This window comes from Pleurodeles waltl, chromosome 3_1, assembly GCF_031143425.1.
Source record: "Pleurodeles waltl isolate 20211129_DDA chromosome 3_1, aPleWal1.hap1.20221129, whole genome shotgun sequence".
Classification (NCBI taxonomy): Eukaryota; Metazoa; Chordata; class Amphibia; order Caudata; family Salamandridae; genus Pleurodeles; species Pleurodeles waltl.
Window position 1 is genome coordinate 175357571 of NC_090440.1, and position 19762 is coordinate 175377332.

Consider the following 19762-nt stretch of genomic DNA (forward strand, 5'->3'; position numbering starts at 1 on the left):
AAATAAAAACCACTAATTTCCACTCCACACCACATACATCCCCTACAATCCAAACCAAAACACATAAATAGGACACTGTCATTTACAATGCCTATAGCTCTAACTCTCGCAAATGCGAGACCTATTGCATTGCAAATGCTTGTTTTGCACAGCAGCCATTTCTCGAATGTCATTTTCCTACCTAATGATGCCGCATGTAAGAGACAGTTTCCATCCCCTGTGGTCGCCAGCGGAAGAAGACGCTTACAACTTGAACATGTCGTAGACCACCAGTTAAGACGCCCTGTGAAAAAAAAAAAAAATAGAAGATTTTAACCTAATTGGATTTGTAATATTTATTTTCGCGTGTACATATATCCTTTACTAGGGACGAATCGCTAATGTAAATGTACCAATTGGGTATAAGCCAATTTCACCATGATTGAAGGAAAACGCACAAATAGTTTAGCACTGGGTAGCCAACAAAAATGGGTTCAGAAAACAGGTGGGGAGAAAGCAAAAAGTTCAGAGGTGAGGGTGACCCTGTAGAAAGGGAGAGGTTCAACACCTCTGCATCGTTATAATTGTTTTATCAGTGTTGCTCTTGTACTACTTTATTAATCGGATTCATGATTAGTATATGATGTAGATTCCTTATATCTTAGGTCCTTCTTGGCAAACCTTTTTGGTTATCTTGCAATTTAATATGCTCTCTGCTTGATGTAAAGTTGCTGCAAAACTGTGGAACAAACTTCCTTATGATTTGAAGGTGATTTCTATCTTTTCCCCCTTTTGGAAAAATATTCAAACTTCTCTTTTGCCAGAAATTTATTTAGTTTCTTATCTGCTCAGTGCCAAGAGACGTGTAGGTGAATGTTGCGGTATATAAGTACTATCTTACATAACATCACATAGGAGGTAAATAATATATTACTTTGTTTGTATTTGAGTTCCTGCAACCATACAGCAAGTTATGTTATATTATGTTATCAGTGTTTTTATAAAGCGCTAATCACCCCTAGATGCTCTGTACAAAGTGTGTGAGGCCAGCACTCCTCGAAAGTCCAGATCTTCACCTTCTAGTGAAAGTCAAGAAGAGATGAGAAGGCTCTGATGTATTGTGGGAGGTCATCTCAGGCTTGAGAGGCCAGGTACGCGAAGGCGTAGACCCTGCCCTGCTTTTGCTTATGAGTGGAGTGTGTGCTAGTGACAGACTGGCAGAGCGGAAGTGTCTGGAAGGTTGGTGAAAGTGAAAACGGCTGTTTAGGTACACAGGCCCAATGTTGTGGAGAGCTTTGTAGGTGTGGACGAAGAGCTGAAAGTGTGCCCGCTTGTGTATGGGGTACAAGTGGTATTCCGTCAGCATGGGAGGTTAAGGACTAGTATGGCTGCTGCATTTCAGAAAGGCTGTAGACTTGTGAGCTGGTCGGTAATCCATGCATACAGTGTGATTCCATAGTCTGGTCAGCTTGTGATCAGAGCTTGGGTTATTGTTTTCCTGATGTTGTCTGGTATCCAGTTAAAGATTTTCTTCAGCATCCTTAGTGTGTTAAAGTAGGCTGAGACCACTGCGTAGACTTGTGCAGTCATGCCCAGCTTTTTGTGTATGATGATTCAGAGGTTTCTCACTAGCAAGCAGGGCACAGGAATGGGTCCAAGGTCTGTGGGCCACCAGCTGGTGTCCCATGACGAGGCATTCTTCCCAAAGACTACCACCTTGGTCTTGTCCAAGACCTGTTGAAGGCTACTGATAGGCCTAGAACGATGAAGGCAACGGTTTCCCCCTTTAGAGCATCCTCTGAATGTTATCCATTGCTGCTCTAAGGGCATTTTCTGTGCTATATTTGGTCTTTATCTTAATTGTGTGGTGTCAAACAGCTGATGGCTGGCGGGATGGTCCGAGAATTGCTCTTTGAGGACTTTTTCCAGGACTTTGGCAGGGTAGGGAAGGAGTAATATCTGTTGGTAATTGCAGAGTTTGGTTGGGTCAGCCAAGGGTTTTTCTAGGAGGGCATTAATGGCTGTGTGTTTCCATGGTTAAAAAAAGGTGGGGGGTCCGATAGAGGTGTTGAGGATAGGGGTGAAGGCCTCGCTGATGGGGATTGCTCCTCTGTCGAAGGTGTGGTGGGGCATGGGGCTGCCGGGGGCCCTGAGTGAATGGGCTTCATGATTGTGGTGTCCTCTGTGCTAATGATGTCCCATGGGGTGATTGTGTTGACTTCCTTCATCACCATGAGAATTCTGGAGAGGGCTAGGGGGATCGGTTTGCAGGGGGAATTTGTTGTATATGGTTGCAAGTTTGCTGCAGAAGATTTTTGAAGGGTCGTTGCACAGATCTTGGGATGGGTTGATGTTTCCGGTGACAGCTATGGTGGAAACAGATGACGCTGGAGTGGGTTTTATTCATTTGACTAGGGCTTTCTTCTTGGTTTCCCTGATAGGATGGTGGTACCTCCAATGGGGTGCTTTGAAGGCATATCTTTCCACCTCTGATTTGGTAGTTCTCCATTTCTGTTTGAGTAGTTTGTAGTGTTTCTAGGGTCCAACCCAGGGCAAAATTTGCTGTGATTTGTAATTTGAAGTTGATATTCTCCATGTAGTTTGTTTTCAGCTTCAGAAAATACAGTGTAGTTGAAAGTATATTTGTAGATGAACTCAATTATTCCTCTGGGCCTTTTTTGGCAGTTTTGCCTGGAGATCTTACATCTGGCGGGGATGGAGTTGACAGTGTCTGATGTTGAAGCTGTGGTCAGTCACTTTCCATGAGGATGAGAAGGTCCCAGGGCGGCGTCTTCCAGCAGGTCCAAGATCTTCATGGCGACAAAGGGAGCAGGTGAAGGCTCTTTCCATGTTGTGTTATGCACCAGCAGAGGGTAAGTAGGTGATGGGAAATCTAGGGTGAAAGATGCAAAAGAGAGTAGTGGGGTAGTGGTGGATTGAAGGGGACCAGGGTTTCTGGTACTGGGCGCGTTTGAGGGATTGACGTGCGTCCTTTTGTGAGTCAGACTTCCGTCCGCTGCGGCCACCGTTAATTAGGACCTGGGATACGGGAGGAGGGCAGGGCTATTGGTGGGGAGGAGAAGCATGACAGCGGCAAGTGGGAGAGGCATGACGTAGCAGGTAAGGAGTTGGGAGATTTGGGAGGGCAGGAAATGGATGCACAGAAGTTACAGAGATAGCAAAGGACAGAAAAGGAGCGCCTGTCTGCCAATTAACTGAGCAAAAAGGGATATGACAAATTGCCTGGCAGATTAAAACTGACAAGAGACAGACGATAGTCTTTAGGGGGGAAAATGACACAACTTTAGTAACTCAAAACCTAGGGCCAGATGTATCAAACCATTTTGCATTCGCAAACGGTGCGAATCGCAGAATTTGGCCATTTGCGAATGCAAAAACGTGGCCTGCGATGCATGAAAGGCATTAAAATTGCGACATGGTTTTGCGAGTCGCATTTTGCATCTCACAATTTGCAACATGGAATACCGAATCGCAATTAGCATTTCGCAAATTGCGAGTCGGAATAGCGACTCGCAAGTACCGATTCAGTATTTCAAGTCAGAAATTGTGAGACGCAAAATGCGACTCGCAAAACCATGTCGCAATTCGATGCATAAAAAATTTGCAAATTGCGAATTTTCGCAGAATGGCCTTTTGCACATGCAAATTACCACTGAGTTAAACCAGGTGATAACCAGGTGCAACCTATATAAAGAGGCCCAGAAAGCCTCAGACTCTTTTCCACAATGGCTGCACTCTACGTCATGGCAGGAGAATGAGGATCTTGGCAGGTTTGAGGAGAGGGAGGATGAGACAGGAGCACATTTTCAGAGTGCGCATTACCCTTTTTGACCAGACTGAGGAGGAGATACATGATAAGTACAGGTTGAACTCAGCCATGATACTTGACCTGATAGCTGAGCTACAACCCATACTGCAGCGCACAACACATAGGACAAATAGCATACCCACCATGTGCAGATCTCGTGGCCAGGTACCCAGGGAGCACACATGATTCATACATCTTTCATCACAGCGGGATTCACACAAGACTGCTAGCTGGGGAGTTTGGTGAGGGATATCTACTAGGTATTGTTCCTCAGTACACTGGTGCATTGATGGCGTTGTGACGTCAGATGGCTCACTTACTCATTATACCCTCTGTTCCTTCCAGGAGACAGTGCCTACGCAGTGTGCACCTACATGATGACACCCTACCTAAACCCTACAACACCAGCAGAACGGAGATACAATTCAGCACACAGGGCAACCCGCAAAGTGGTTGAGCGCACCTTTGGCCTGCTTCCGGTGCATCCACAAAAGTGGAGGGGCACTACAGTACAGCCCGGACACGACCTGTAGAATAGTGGCCACATGTGCAATCCTGCAAAATATAGCTACCACCAGGGGCATACCTGTGGAAATATCTGATTCAGACTCAGATGAGGATGATGATCCCATACCCCCCTACAGCCAGCAGACAGGACCAGTGCAGCAGAGGGAAGGCAAAGGCGTGCAGACATCACGCACAACCATTTCAGATGTAAGTAATAACAACACAACTTCACTGACATGTGTACTGGTAGGTAGTACCTTTATTACCTTAACGTCAGGTAACATAAGTGTCACTAGCAAAAAAAATAAACACATGTGTCATAAAATAAGCATTAACAGTGTCTCACTATTTATTCATAGTTCACTGTAAAACAAAAAAAGCAGACAGTCCCCTGTGGCCATTACAGTCACTTTTTACGGCCACGCAAGCCACTCGAGTGCGCAGTGGCCTCACCGGCACCTCTGGTATCTGCCTCAGACCCAGTGCTGTGCCTGGCACTGCGATGCCTAGGATCTGTAGTGGGCACTGCTGTGCTGCTGAGGCTAGATGAGTCCTCAGTCTCCCCTAGTCCAAGTTCACTGGGTGTAGCAGAGCAGTTACCCAGCATAGTATCCAGCACATTCGTTATCTGGACTAGTCCCTGGGCTACATCCCTACTGCTGTGCGCTGTCTCCACCTGTGCAGCCACAGCACACCGCGATATGAGGGCCGTAGATGTTGCAAGGCGATTGACCGATCTACAGAATCCACTAAACATCCCCATGAATCGCCTCTCATGCCTGAGGTGGCTGACTCTGTCATGCCTTAGCTCTGTGCAGAGTTCCCTCACTGCATTGGTCAGCTCCCTGGTGTTCTCAGAAGCTGTGATCTGTCCCTCATGCAGCTTTGAAATGTTTGAATTAAGGCACTCCAACTGCCGATGCAGCCCCCCCCCATGTTGGCATTGTGTGCCTGCATCTGCCTATGCATTGCCGTAACCTTCTTATTTTGCAGGTGCTGCAGTTTCAGCATAGAGGATTCGAGGCCACCGAAGACTGATGGGCCCTCTCCTGCTTCCATCTGCTGTGTGCCTGCATACTGAGGCCTCCTGCGGAGTGTTGAGTTACGCTGGGGCTGGGACTCCTGCATTACGGTGGATCTGCGGTCTGGGAATGGAGTGTGGCTGTCATCCTGCATGTCATATGAGTCCTGGCTCAATTCGGGGAGCGGTACAGCCCTTGCCCTGCGTCTGATAGGCGCAATATTCACAGACTCACTGGTGTTGGAGTCTGATGGAGGCTGGGTTTCAACATTCCCCCACAATGGCACATGCTGATGCTGCTGGGCCTGGGACATCTGCAGCGACAATGTGCAGCATGTCATTTATATATGTATCACCAAAGGTTACACAATGGTAATAAATGTACAGTTACATCATATCACTATGTAGTGGATGTTGTGTTCTTCTGGGTGTCGCTCTACTTAATTACATTCTGTGTGCTACTTTCAGCTTTGGGTTGTGGACTACCACTCCCATAAGGCATTGTAGTGTCGCTTCTAAGATGTGGAATGGACTACTTATCACAATGCTTTGCACTAACTGCTAATTCCTAAGGGGCATTTGTACATACACATATGGGGTTACATTTCAATATTGCACTTACCTTTACTGGTGCTTGGTGTGCCGAATGTGTCTATGTCAGTGACCCCACTGACAGCTTCTGGGAGGAGTGTTGACTCCACCAGGTCTTCCATGGGGGTGGAGGATGTCTGGGTGGATGGTTTGCCTCCTGTAGCCTTCTGTCCACCCTCTACTTGGCACGGGAACGCAGGTCATACCATTTCTTTCTAATCTACTCCACTGAGCACTGCGCAACCCCCACAGCGCAGATTTTTGTTTGTATGTCCGCCCAGAGTTTACGCTTCTCACTCTCAGGGACCTGGAGTGAGCTCTTCCCGAACAGCCGGTCATGGCTCCTCACCACCTCCTCAGTGAGCACCTCCAGTTCCTGCTCACTGAACTTCAGTTTTCTTTTCCTCTCTCCCTTCTCCTTTCCATTTGCAGAGTTGTCCATGCTGATGTGCAGTCCTGCCTTGTTCACAGAATTTCTCCCTGTGGCTGGGCTGTGTCTCTCTCACTGCTCCTTTGGGTGTGGCACCTGCAAACTGCCTGGGATGACTCACTTCCTGCTTGTGATGTCATCAGGCTCTGCCAGGTGTGCGTTCTCGCAATTTGCGATTTTCAAATACCGAATCGCAATTTTTTGGCGATTCGGTATTTGGGCCACGCAAATTGCATTAGCGATTTTTAAGAAATCGCTAATTCCGAATCACAATTATGTTGCATTGCATATTGCGACTCTGAAATAGCGATTTCTTAAAAATCGCTATTTGCGATTCGCAAACGGGTTTGTTCATACATCTGGCCCATAATTCGGTAGATCAATACATTTAGTAAATTCCAATACGCTTGCACAAAATGCATGGTATAACTGAAAACTGAATTGTACACACACGGGTCAACCATATGCAAAATGTGTAGAAAAGGGTATAGGGAATGTAGAGGGTATAGGGACTGTAAACCCAGGTGCTTTACTCAGTCATAAAGGATTGTTATTAGTTCTGCGCTATCCTTCACCATACCTTCCTCCTAGAATTCTTGTAACTTCTACATGTGTGAAGGCAAAGACAAAATTCATACTCGAATTAAACACATCACTTGACTGATTTCTGCACCCTTTACAACAATGTTCGTGCACCACAGGGCCTTTTCTATGCATACGTTGACTTCTATACCTCTGTGGAGGGAGATGTCAACCTGCTGACACTCCCCTAAACCTTTCTTTTAGTGCCATTTCGAGAAATGTAAAGCCTGTACCAAACTGTTAAAGGGCTAGAGAAACCTCGCTCCCTTACATCCAATGTATCCACACTATCCAGTGTATACAACAACAGCATGTGTAGAGACGGCCAGGGTGCGCATCACGTGTTGCAAGCCTACCCTGGTGCCTACAGGTTCTATATCGGTTTCTCACCAATATGATGGAACTTTCCTGAACCGAGGTTTAATATATAGAAAACAACCCAGAGCTCCAGACCACTACTGTATTAGGGTACATTGTGATTGGAAAACATTTGTCTCATAATTATTTTGATTTAATAGGGAGTATTGACCTTTGAACTCTGTTTCCTTTCTATCGTGCATAAAATGCAAGTGTTTTTTTTACCTACACAAGAATAAGTGGTTAAAAGCAATATAGTAATCTTGATTTAAAAACAGAGGAGGATTTTGGCTGCTAGAGGAAAAGCAGGGTGGAGACAAGGGGCTAGCTGTACAATCACATGTAAGACCATTACCAAATAGTGATTTTTGTGAATCACTACTTGGTAATTGCTATTACTAATGTACAAAGGGGTTATTTAGCCCTTATTCCCAAAATAGTGATTCAGAGTGGGTAGCGAATGAGCCTACCTCATGAATATTAATTATGTTGGTCGTAATTTGTGACCCACTATTATTCGCTTTCATCACAGGGATGGTGTCCTGCTGGGGTCAAGCAGACCATTATGTCTGTGATTGCTTTTAAATAAAGTTCGTTTTCCTTAAAAGTAGAACAGGATGCATTTGAAAAGTAAAAAATGAATGTTTACATTTCAGGCAGTGGTCCCAAGAGACCACTGCCTACTCTTAAAAAATATTTTCAACTCTTCTCAAAGCGGAAAGGGTACCATGGGAATCCCTTCACATTTACAAATGGGTTACAACCAACTTTGAGTTGGCAGTAAAGTGCGAATGTTTTGTGACGCATTTCGGTTGGAAAATATTTGTACATGCCAATGCAAACAGGTATTTGTAAGGGACGCCCTAAACATGCCCCTTCCAAATACTGATTCGCAAACCCAAAATGCGATTCGGTAACAGGTTACTGAATCACAATTGGGGCCTTGTACATAGGGAAATTCCTTTTTGTATTCGCAAATGGCCCGATTCTAAGACTCAGGCTATTTGCGACTTCAAAAAGGCATTGTACATCTAGCCGAAGGTCTCCTACTATAACGGTTATTGGGGAGACTGTATCATAAGCAATAACTACTCTTATGATAAACAACACAAACCATATACTGCAAGCACACATAAGGTAATAAATATCCATATCATTACTAATGGAATAAATTCATATTATCTACTCCATCCTTTCCAGCTATCCTTTGAACCCTGCATTCGTTCTCCATAGCTGTAGACAGAGAAGACATGCTCTGCTATTTTTCCTTACAGTGGCATTTGCTATCATCAGCCCTGGTGTTGCACACCCACCTTACTTCGCTACTTATATGAGCATGCATGGCGTGACACAGAACTGGCTCCTATTCTTACCGAAGGAGCAATCTTTGTTTATGCACTGCCTAAGAGGTGGGTTCATCCTGTTTCATCAATTCCTCTCACCAGTTTCACAATTCCTCTCCTGCTCCCAATGGGACCAAAGATAGGATGGGCTTTTTTGCTTAAGTATGATGTGTGTGTCTTCTGTGTAATTGTAAGAGTTTAGACTGAAGGCGATCAGGCCCTGTAGTGTAAATGTAAGGCAAAAATATGTGTTGAAGAGGAAGTGTGCAGTGACAGCGGCTTGAGGTACACCAGCTGTGGAACTGAATGATGCTGAGGGAAAGGGAGAATGTTTGGTGAAGAGGACATAATCCATTTGAGTGCCTTGATTTAAACTTCTGTCTTTCCAAGCCTCATAATCAATTTCAGCAGTACCTCAAAGCAATACATTTGCTGGCAGAGGTCTGGTCAAGATACAACACAGGCCATGGGGCTGGGACACACAATGTAATAATACGGATTGAACCACATTTAATAGTTGATTAGGTGGACTAGCCCTGCACTTTCCAGCCTTGAACTATCCAGTGTGATGATTGTAAGAGCTGAGAAATACATTCACTTTTCACATGACAATGCTGTCTAGAAGACATCTTCCACTTTTGCCGCACTCCATGTGGGCTGTGGAGTTGGCTATGAAAGTTGGCAGGAAGCTCACTTAAGCATCAGCACAAAGGCCAGGCAAGGACACTTAGCTTCTGTTCACTTTCAAGGGATGTGTGTACTCAACACTGCCAGCCAGTTTCGGAGGTAATAATTGAGATTAAGGTAAGCCTGCAATCCTCAATAGAAGCTGGGCTAGGGATCAACGGTTAACTGCAGAGCCACAAATTAGTCTATCATAATAATGAAAATGTTGCCAAGGACTCTGAATGAATTATCTTCTGTTCAGGCAGCTTCACTGCAGAATGCTGACATCCTTTCCTCCCACCTATCCTAGCTTTAATTCCACATTTATTTGTGACCTTCTTACAACCTCCAGCCTCCACTATCAAAGCAATGCTCAGACTTTATCATGCTTGCAGTGCACCAGTCTGCACCATCATAACAGATCACATAGTATTAAATCCAAAACAATGTACTGTCTCATGCCTATTAAATGTATTTTAACTACACGCCACTTTATTTAACAAAGCACACACCAGATTCGTGCAAAAAGCTGTTTTAATAAGCAGTAAGGTGTTTGGATAAACAAGCAGAGCCTTCCTTCTAGAATATATGGAACCTGTTCCACTGTGCAGTAATGTCTGCAGGGTTATTCAGCAGACACTCACGCCCTTGAAACATGCATTAGAGGGCCTCGCATGAGAGGCCTGAGGAACCCATCCAATCAGGCAAATGCTTTGTGAAGTTCAGCACCGAATCTTAGAAAATTCATTTAGGAAAGTAAGCCAAATGTGTACAAATTGAATATTGCTAAAAATGGGGTCAGAGAACCCACTTGCCCATAGGTTAAATGCATTCTTTATCAGCAAGAGCAAATCGAACTTGACATTATTGTCTTGCTGTGATTTTCCGTTGTTTAGAAAAACTCGTGTTTTGTTTCTTTATAATAAAGATCTTTGATAATGCCATCATTAATTATTTCTAGCTCAAAACAGTAAGGCCATGATTATGAGTGTGTAGGAAGAATAGGTGTTATTTCTCACACGTGATTAAATCCGACTCGTTGTGTTGTTGTGGAAAAAAATGGAGGTTTTGGTGCTTAAATTCACGTCACCGTAAAAGCCATACTCCTATCCCCTGTTAAATTCCAGCAGACTTGACTTACCAAAGTGCTAGGATTGGTGACGCTTTTAATGGGCCTGGCAATTACTAGGAGTGGTATACACAAAACAACACGGAATTCTAAACACTACACAAGCATGGGTGTTTGCAGGGGTCAGAAAAGACCTACTCATAACCAGGGCCTTTTATAATGGACTGTGGTGGTCATTCTGACCCTGGCGGTCTTTGACCGCCAGGGCGGAGGACCGCGGGAGCACCGCCGACAGGCCGGCGGTGCTCCAATGGGGATTCCGACCGCGGCGGTAAAGCCGCGGTCGGACCGGCACCACTGGCGGGCTCCCGCCAGTGTACCGCCGCCCCATTGAATCCTCCACGGCGGCGCAGCTTGCTGCACCGCCGCGGGGATTCCGACCCCCCCTACCGCCATCCAGATCCCGGCGGTCCGACCGCCGGGATCCGGATGGCGGTAGGGGGGGTCGCGGGGCCCCTGGGGGCCCCTGCAGTGCCCATGCCACTGGCATGGGCATTGCAGGGGCCCCCGTAAGAGGGCCCCTACATGTATTTCACTGTCTGCTGTGCAGACAGTGAAATACGCGACGGGTGCAACTGCACCCGTCGCACAGCTTCCACTCCGCCGGCTCGATTCCGAGCCGGCTTCATCGTGGAAGCCTCTTTCCCGCTGGGCTGGCGGGCGGTCTGAAGGCGACCGCCCGCCAGCCCAGCGGGAAAGTCAGAATTACCGCCGCGGTCTTTCGACCGCGGAACGGTAATCTGACGGCGGGACTTTGGCGGGCGGCCTCCGCCGCCCGCCAAGGTCAGAATGAGGGCCTATGATTTGAAAATCCGACATTTTTTAAAACGTTTATTTTCTAATGAATAAAACATACATATAATGCAAGTTGTCTGTGCATTCAGGAATAAAACATATCATGAAGCTGCCTATGCATTCAGGATTGACAACGTCACACAGTCCAGATCAAATAAAAGTCAAAGTTGTTCTGCATCTAGTATATGTCTGCGGTGATGGAATGCAAAATAGTGGTCATACTTTGCAAAATCTGTTGAATTAACTCGCCACCCCTGAAATTTCACTTTGGCCTCTTAACAATAATTTTCTTAATTCCAACAAACGTTATTGGTATTATGAGATCTCCCAGAACGCTGCATATCTCTTTATTTTGACTGCTGTGAAAGTCTGGGAGAAAATGGGGAAATACCAGGGAAATAAGACCAAGAAATAGAGTTCCCAGCTAATTCCTAATCTGTTCCTGAACGCTCAAGGTCAATCACATAATAGGCCATATTTTCCCCAAACCTGGAATTATCTATACACCAGTATCTGTGGCGGGGAAATACCAGCCTATTTTATATATAGGACATCAGGAGGGTCTCAGACTCGTATTTCACAGATGTAGGATGGTCTTGTGCCTAACAAGGCTCACCTCAATGTGGTGACCCCCTACTCAGGCACTGCAGAAGCATACATTACACCTCCAAGCATACGCACATCATTACTTTAGACCAATTTAAGACTGCAAAGGGTAATGAACTAGTTAAAATAGTACATGTTTTCATTATGATCATTTTCACATTTGTGTGCATTAGAAAAGTTGCCTATTAATTGAGACAGTTTAACTAATTTCTAATGACTGCGTGACTTAACATTACATGGTGTTAAGAGCCTTAAAAATCCACCTTAAACTAATGTAAACCATAATCTGACTGTTATTGTTGAGAGCAGGGGTGAGCATTATTGATTGCTCCTTCCCACCTCAACGTACTATTTTCAATACTGTGTGCTTCATATGCAAAGCATGCAGAAGCCCATTGTAACCAATGGAAGCCTCCTTTTAATGCCTGCTCCGAGCAGGTGCTTTTGGCCTTCTAACGCCACATTAGTGTAAAAAAATGACACTAATGTGGGATTAGAATGGCACTAGGGGCTCTTAAATATGCCCCTATGGCAGTTCTTAATTTGTGCTTGATGTTTACAGTGTGGAGTAAATGGTTCTACTCATTCTGATTTCCATACATGGGGTTTTAGAAATTGCGCACTATGCATCAAGCAGAAGAAACGAAATATTACGTTTTTAGATAAAACAGTTCAATTGAAACCTAAATACATCATTAATAGAACACCCAGAAGCAACTAGTAGCAACTGCATCCTACTATACTAATTTTCAATAATGTTATGAATGGCAAAAAATATTACCTGTACACAAACCTGTGTGCTACTGACTGGCCTCATTAAAAGTCCAGTAGGAGTATACACAAGGTAAGATAACATGACACCCTCACCTTTTAGTGCACATATAATCTGTTGAACTATCAGTAATTAATTTTAGTTCTGCATGGTGTGTTTGGAAGTAAAAATGTGTTAAGAAGCTTGTGGATCTATCCATAAATCACCTTTGCAACCAGTGACCATGAGCCCTCAGGGCTGCATAAGCAAATGATTGAAGTGCAGTATCCCCCAAGAAAAAATATAATTGAAAGTAATATATATAGTAAATGTCTCACCTGCTTGCTCCAAAGCAATCATTGTTGACTGTTCAATTAAATCCCGTTCAATAAAGCTACGAAAGTCTTCACTATACACACTAAGGTCTGGAAGCTGGAACGTGTAGATGGGCATTTCCAGAGGGAACTGTTCGTTGTTGCAGTCATTGGCCACATGGGATCGCGCAAGGGAGACAATAGCAGAACTGGCATGAGAAATTCCCCTAGAGAGTCGCTTCTCTGGAATAGAAATGGAGATGATTATAAGGGTTAAACTACTACCAGGAAAATAGCTGGCATTTTACTAATACAAAATGTAAACAGAATCCATTCAGCCCAATAGTCAGGAACACAGAAAAAGATTATACAGATAAATCAAAAATGTTTTTGACATTAAAATTGCAGTCCATTATAGAACAGGTACACAGTGGATTGAACATTTGAAGTTAAAAATAACTTCTTGATTCAGCTGTAACCTATTCTAACCAGATTTGGGAACAAGATCAATATAGTCAACTACTTATAGGCATGTCAAATTAGGGAAAAATGGTGCTAGCATCTAAATATAATGATGAGCAAAGGAATAACTATTGTATCGGTAACCTCCCTAGACAATTTTGCCATAATTTCCAAGAAACTCCTCACAAGTAATACTAAACTTTACAAGACATCTGAGATCATCCATTGATTTTGTCTTGCAATTTAAAAACATGTGTTAGACTTTTCATCCTTGGAGTGGTCTCCCTTAACTTTTTGCCTCTGTTCCCCAGGTTATTGATGTGTGCTGGATTCTGATTTCACTGTTTTTATTACTCTGGGCACTTTACCACTGCTAACCAGTGCTAAAGTGCAAGTGCTCCTGTTTAAAATGTGTATGTAATTGGTTTTCCATGATTGGCATATTTGTTTTACTGTTAGGTCCCTAGTAAAGTGCACTAGAGTTGCCCAGGGCCTGTAAATCAAATGTTACTAGTGGGCCTGCAGCACTGGTTGTGCCACCCACACAAGTAACCCTGTAATCATGTCTCAGACCTGTCACTGCAGTGTCTGTGTGTGTATTTTTACACTGTAAATTCGACTTGGCAAGTGTACCCACTTGCCAGGCCTAAACCTTCCCTTTTCTTACATGTAAGGCACCCCTAAGGTAGGCCCTAGGTAGCCCCAAGGGCAGGGTGCAGTGTATGGATAAGGTAGGACATATAGTAATGTGGTTTATATGTCCTGACAGTGAAATACTGCCAACTTCGTTTTTCACTGTTGCAAGGTCTGTCTCTCTCATAGGATAATATGGGGGCTACCTTTAAAAATGATTAAAGTATAGATTGCCCTAGAGAGTAGATGGACATGTGGAGTTTGGGGTCCCTGAACTCACAATTTAAAAAATACATCTTTTTGTAAAGTTGATTTTAAGATTGTGTGGTTTAAAATGCCACTTTTAGAAAGTGAGCATTTTCTTGCTTAAACCATTCTGTGACTCTGCCTTGTTTGTGGATTTCCTGTCTGGGTCAGTTTGACAGTAGGGTTGTTTTTCACCTCACACTAGACAGTGACACAAAGGGAGCTGGGGTGTAACCTGCATTTCCTGATTAGCCATCTCTGCTAGGAGGGAGGGGTGAAGTGGTGACTCTCATCTGAAAGGACTGCGCCTGCCTCTGACAATGCAGACTCCAACCCCCTGGTGTGTGTCTGAGGCCTTGCCTGGGCAAGGCAGGATTTCACAAGTAGGTGTGAGTCCCCTTTGAAGAAAGGTGACTTCAAAGACTAAAATGGGTATAAGAAGGTCACCCAAATCTACAGACTTTAGAAACACTTCTGGAACCAAGAGGAACCTCTGCCAGGAGAAGAGCTGATAGCTGAGGAAGAAGTGCTGCCCTGCCTGTGACTGTGCTTTGTGGAGCTTTCCTGCAGTGCTACTTCTGCCAGAGTAAGAGGGCAAAGACTGGACTTTGTGTGCCTTCCATCTTGCGAAGAAATCTCCAAGGGCTTGAGTTAGAGCTTGCCTCCTGTTGATTGAAGTCTCAGGGACACCAACAACTTCTCCCTGCCAGCACCTGGAGACTCTGGAGAGACTCCTGCTCTGACAAGTGGTGCCCTATCCAGTCCCTGGGCCCTTGAAAAGAAAGCTGGTGGAAATCCAAGGAAATCGACTTCGGACGACTCCGGACCGACGCCGCTGCTGAATCCGGTGACGCCGCCTGCACCCGACGCCGTGACCTTCGCTGGAACGCGACGCTCTTCGCAGGCCCGATGCCTCTGCAGCCCCGCTGAAGTCCGCGACTCCGTGGAAGTCGCCGCACCAAGTCATGACTGACGCCGCTCGAAGTGTGTGGATTAAACGTTTCGCACAGACGCCGCGATCCCCGACTTCGCGCATCGGCTTCTTCACCAAAGGTACTGTACTTGGGGGTCCAGACTACTCCGTGTCCAGCGCCGCTGGTGTCGGCTTGTTGGGAACGACTCCGTCACGATGCCGTGTTAACATCTCATCAAAGCATTTTTGTTTCTAAACGCTATTTTTGAGTTTAATCTCTAAAAATTCATAACTTGACTTATGTATGTCGGATTTTTGTCATTGTGGTCTTGTTTTGTTTAGATAAACATTTCCTATTTTTCTAAACCTGTGCTGTGTCATTTTGTAGTGTTTTCATTGAGTTACTGTGTGTATTGGTACAAATACTTTACACCTAGCACTCTGAAGTTAAGCCTACTGCTCTCCAAGCTACCAAGGGGGTAAGCAGGGGTTAGCTGAGGGTGATTCTCTTTTACCCCGACTAGAGTGAGGGTCCTTGCTTGAACAGGGGGTAACCTGACTGTCAACCAAAGACCCCATTTCTAACATTGGTGATCAGTGGTTGAGATTTGGACTTGCATTTGTAGTTGACATACAGTAATTAAGTGTACACTACTGTTTGAGTTCAGACCACTACGTGACCACATACTACTAGTCTTGTGATTATTTTTTTTTTTCTATTTGGACTGTTTTTGCTCTGTATTCAGTTTCTTTTTTCGCTGATCCTGTGATTGACTTTTCTGGAACTTCATTTGGGAACTTGTTTCTGCATTAGGAACTTTGCACTCTTTTTACCTTTCATCATGTCTCTACTTGGAGATGCATCAGTTGAAGCTGTTTTTGACCTGAAGCAATTGGATAGTTAAAACAAGGCTCAGCTAAAGCAGTTTTGTAAATATTTTGGTTGTCCCATTAAGAGCTCTTCCAAGAAGGATGAGCTGAAAAATGCGCTGAGGGCCTGGGTGACAATCAGAAGCACTGGAGGGCACACTGAGAATGATGAGGAGGAGGATGAGGATGAGGAGGGAGAACAATCAGCACATAATGGTATAGTGGGAGGACCTGTTATTCCCAGGGAAAGAGTCTCTAGGGCAAGTAGCAGTGTATCCTCCAAAGGTCTGACACCTGAAGAGTTACAGGACCGACAGGCAGAAAGGGAGTACCAATTGGAGCTGAAAAAGCTCAGTCTAGAGATGGTACAGAGAAGGCTGGCAATTGAGGAAAGGAAGTTAGCAATGGCTTGTGAGCTCAGTTTAAAAGAGATAGATCAGAGGAGTCAGCCCAGTAGGGATGGTGGCAGCAATCCTACAGTGCAGCCTGAGAGAAGGGTACACATCCCAAAAGACCTTGTGAGGGATTATAAGAGGGAGGATGATATCTACTTGTGGTTCAAGGGTTATGAGTCAGCTCTCCACATGAACCTGGTCCCTGAAGCTCATTGGGGGGCAGCCCTGTGGAAGCATTTTGAGGCAGAGGGGAGGGACACACTGACAGCCTTAGGGGATGCTCAGGATCTCACCTATCCTGTCATGAAGGAGGCCTTACTCACCAGATATAGTCTCACCCCTGAGCAGTACAAGGAGAAGGTTAGATCCTACAAGAGAAAGGACTCCCAAACATAGTTGGAATGTGTTGATTCTTTCTGCAGGTCACTGGATGGTTGGATGAAGGGCAGTAAGGTAAACACGTATGAGGGGCTTTACAATTTAATTGCTTGGGGGCACTTGTACAGTTTATGTTTTCCAGAGCTGCGCCAGCACCTCATTGACAGCAAGCTGACTGACCCCAGGAAGCTTGCGCAGGAAGCGTACCGCTGGGAGAGCACCAGGGTCCAAAAGAGGTATGGGGGAGATCACGCCAAGGATGGGCAGGGTCCCTCTCAGAAGAAAGGGGGGGGGTAAGGGCAAACAGGGGGAGTTCTCTAAAGGGCCCTGTTGGACTTTTGCTTATGCAGGGTCATCCCCAGTCTTTTTCGCCTCCTGCCTCCTATTTTTTTCTGACATGTTGCTGTTGGCTTTTCAACTCTGAGCACTTTACCACTGTTAACCAGTGCTAAAGTGCATATGCTCTCCTGTTTAAATTGTATGTAAGTGGTTTATCCATGATTGGCATATTTGATTTACTAGTAAGTCCCTAGTAAGGTGCACTAGAGGTGCCAGGGCCTGTAAATCAAATGCTACTAGTGGGCCTGCAGCACTGGTTGTGCCACCCACATAAGTAGCTCTGTAATCATGTCTCAGACCTGCCACTGCAGTGTCTGTATGTGTATTCTTACACTGTAAATTCGACTTGACAAGTGTACCCACTTGCCAGGCCTAAACCTTCCCTTTTCTTACATGTAAGGCACCCCTAAGGTAGGCCCTAGGTAGCCCCAAGGGCAGGGTGCAGTGTATGGATAAGGTAGGACATATAGTAATGTGGTTTATATGTCCTGACAGTGAAATACTGCCAATTTCGTTTTCACTGTTGCAAGGTCTGTCTCTCTCTCATAGGATAATATGGGGGCTACCTTTAAATATGATTAAAGTGTAGATTCCCCTAGAGAGTAGATGGACATGTGGAGTTTGGGATCCCTGAACTCACAATTTAAAAATACATCTTTTAGTAAAGTTGATTTTAAGATTGTGCGTTTGGAAATGCCACTTTTAGAAAGTGAGCATTTTCTTGCTTAAACCATTCTGTGACTCTGCCTTGTTTGTGGATTCCCTGTCTGGGTCAGTTTGACAGTTGGGTTGTTTTTCACCTCACACCAGACAGTGACACAAAGGGAGCTGGGGTGTAATCTGCATTTCCTGATTAGCCATCTCTGCTAGGAGGGAGGGGTGGAGTGGTCACTCTCATCTGAAAGGACTGTGCCTGCCTCTGACAATGCTGTCTCCAACCCCCTGGTGTGTGTCTGAGGCCTTGCCTGGGCAAGGCAGGATTTCACAAGAAGGTGTGAGTCCCCTTTGAAGAAAGGCGACTTCAAAGACTAAAATGGGTATAAGAAGGGCACCCAAACTTACAAACTTTAGAAACACTTCTGGAACCAAGAGGAACCTCTGCCTGGAGAAGAGCTGATAGCTGAGGAAAAAGTGCTGCCCTGCCTGTGACTGTGCTTTGTGGAGCTTTCCTGCAGTGCTGCTTCTGCCAGAGTAAGAGGGCAAAGACTGGACTTTGTGTGCCTTCCATCTTGAAGAAGAAATCTCCAAGGGCTTGATGTAGAGCTTGCCTCCTGTTGTTGAAGTCTCAGGGATAGCAAAGACTTCTTCCTGCCAGCACCTGGAGTCTCTGGAGAGACCCCTACTCTGCTCTGTGGTGCCCTTCCAGTTCCTGGGACCCTGAAAGGAGAGGCTGGCAGCCTAAGGACAAAAATACACGCACCGAGCGCCGTGCGGAGAAAAGATCGACGCGAATCCGATCGCGGCTGAGAAAACGACGCGACGCCGGTTCCGCAGCTGAGAAACGACGACGCCGCAGGAAATGCGACCGAAAAACCGACGCCCGGAGCAGGAGAAACGACGCGCAGCATCGCTGACGGAGGCTGAGAGATCGCACCCTGCGCCGCGGGACTTTCGGATCGTCGTGTGGCTGGCTTTTTCAACACGCACCGCCGTGCCGAGTTGTTTTCGACGCACACAGCCGTGCAGGGTTACTTTCGACGCACACCGCCCGTGCGGGGTTATTTTTGACGCAAACCAGGTACATTTTCACGCTAGCAGCGCTAGTGTGGTGTTACAACTACCTAAAGACTCTTTTTATTTTGAACCTTTAAAAAATCATAACTTGACTTGTGTATGTTGGATTTTTGTCGTTTTGGTCTTGTTTTGTCTAGATAAATATTTCCTATTTTTCTAAACTGGTGTTGTGTCATTTTGTAGTGTTTTCATTAAGTTACTGTGTGTGTTGGTACAAATACTTTACACCTAGCACTCTGAGGTTAAGCCTACTGCTCTGCCAAGCTACCAAGGGGGTAAGCAGGGGTTAGCTGAGGGTGATTCTCTTTTATCCTAACTAGAGTGAGGGTCCTTGCTTGAACAAGGGGTAACCGGACTGTCAACCAAAGACCCCATTTCTAACAGGCCCCAAACTGATTCCCAGGGTAAGGATTCCCAACCCCCCAGTGAAAAAAAGCCATGGTTGTCCAAAGGGAGGCCAGTGGCAGGTGGTCCCCCACGTAAGTGCTATGCATGTGACCAGGTGGGTCATGTGAGGGGGGACCTCAAATGCCCCAAAAGTACACCGGCACCCACTGGTGCACCGTTCCAGGGTTTGGCCAGTGTAGCGCTTGGGGAGGAGTTGGTTTCAGGTGGGTGGGAACCAGCAGAAATTACCCTTGTCTCACTAGGGGACAGTGAGATGGTCCAGAGAAACCTAGTGCCTGATAACACTAAGAAGTACAGGCAATGGGTGACCATCAATGGACAGAGGGTGGAGGCTCTGAGAGACACAGGAGCCAGTGTGACTACAGTGAGGGTTCACCTGGTGTCTGAAGAGCAGATTGATCCCCGGGTACTTCACCAAGTAGTTGCGGTAGACAACTCAGAGCGCCTCTGCAGAGTGGCGCAGGTTCCCTTTGAATGGGGGGGG

The 19762-nt window shown here is 45.6% G+C and overlaps 1 protein-coding gene across 2 annotated transcripts in view; it reads right to left on the minus strand.

Annotated features, from left to right (window-relative positions):
• The window catches only part of OTUD7A (OTU deubiquitinase 7A), a 1097633-nt gene that overhangs the window by 254409 nt on the left and 823462 nt on the right, over positions 1–19762 (minus strand). For both annotated transcript variants that reach the window (XM_069222100.1, XM_069222099.1), the window contains exons 8-9: positions 12925–13143; positions 182–283 (exon numbers count right to left, since the gene is read on the minus strand). In XM_069222100.1, the coding sequence (XP_069078201.1) occupies positions 182–283; positions 12925–13143 (321 nt within the window). The remainder of the gene's footprint in view (positions 1–181; positions 284–12924; positions 13144–19762) is intronic.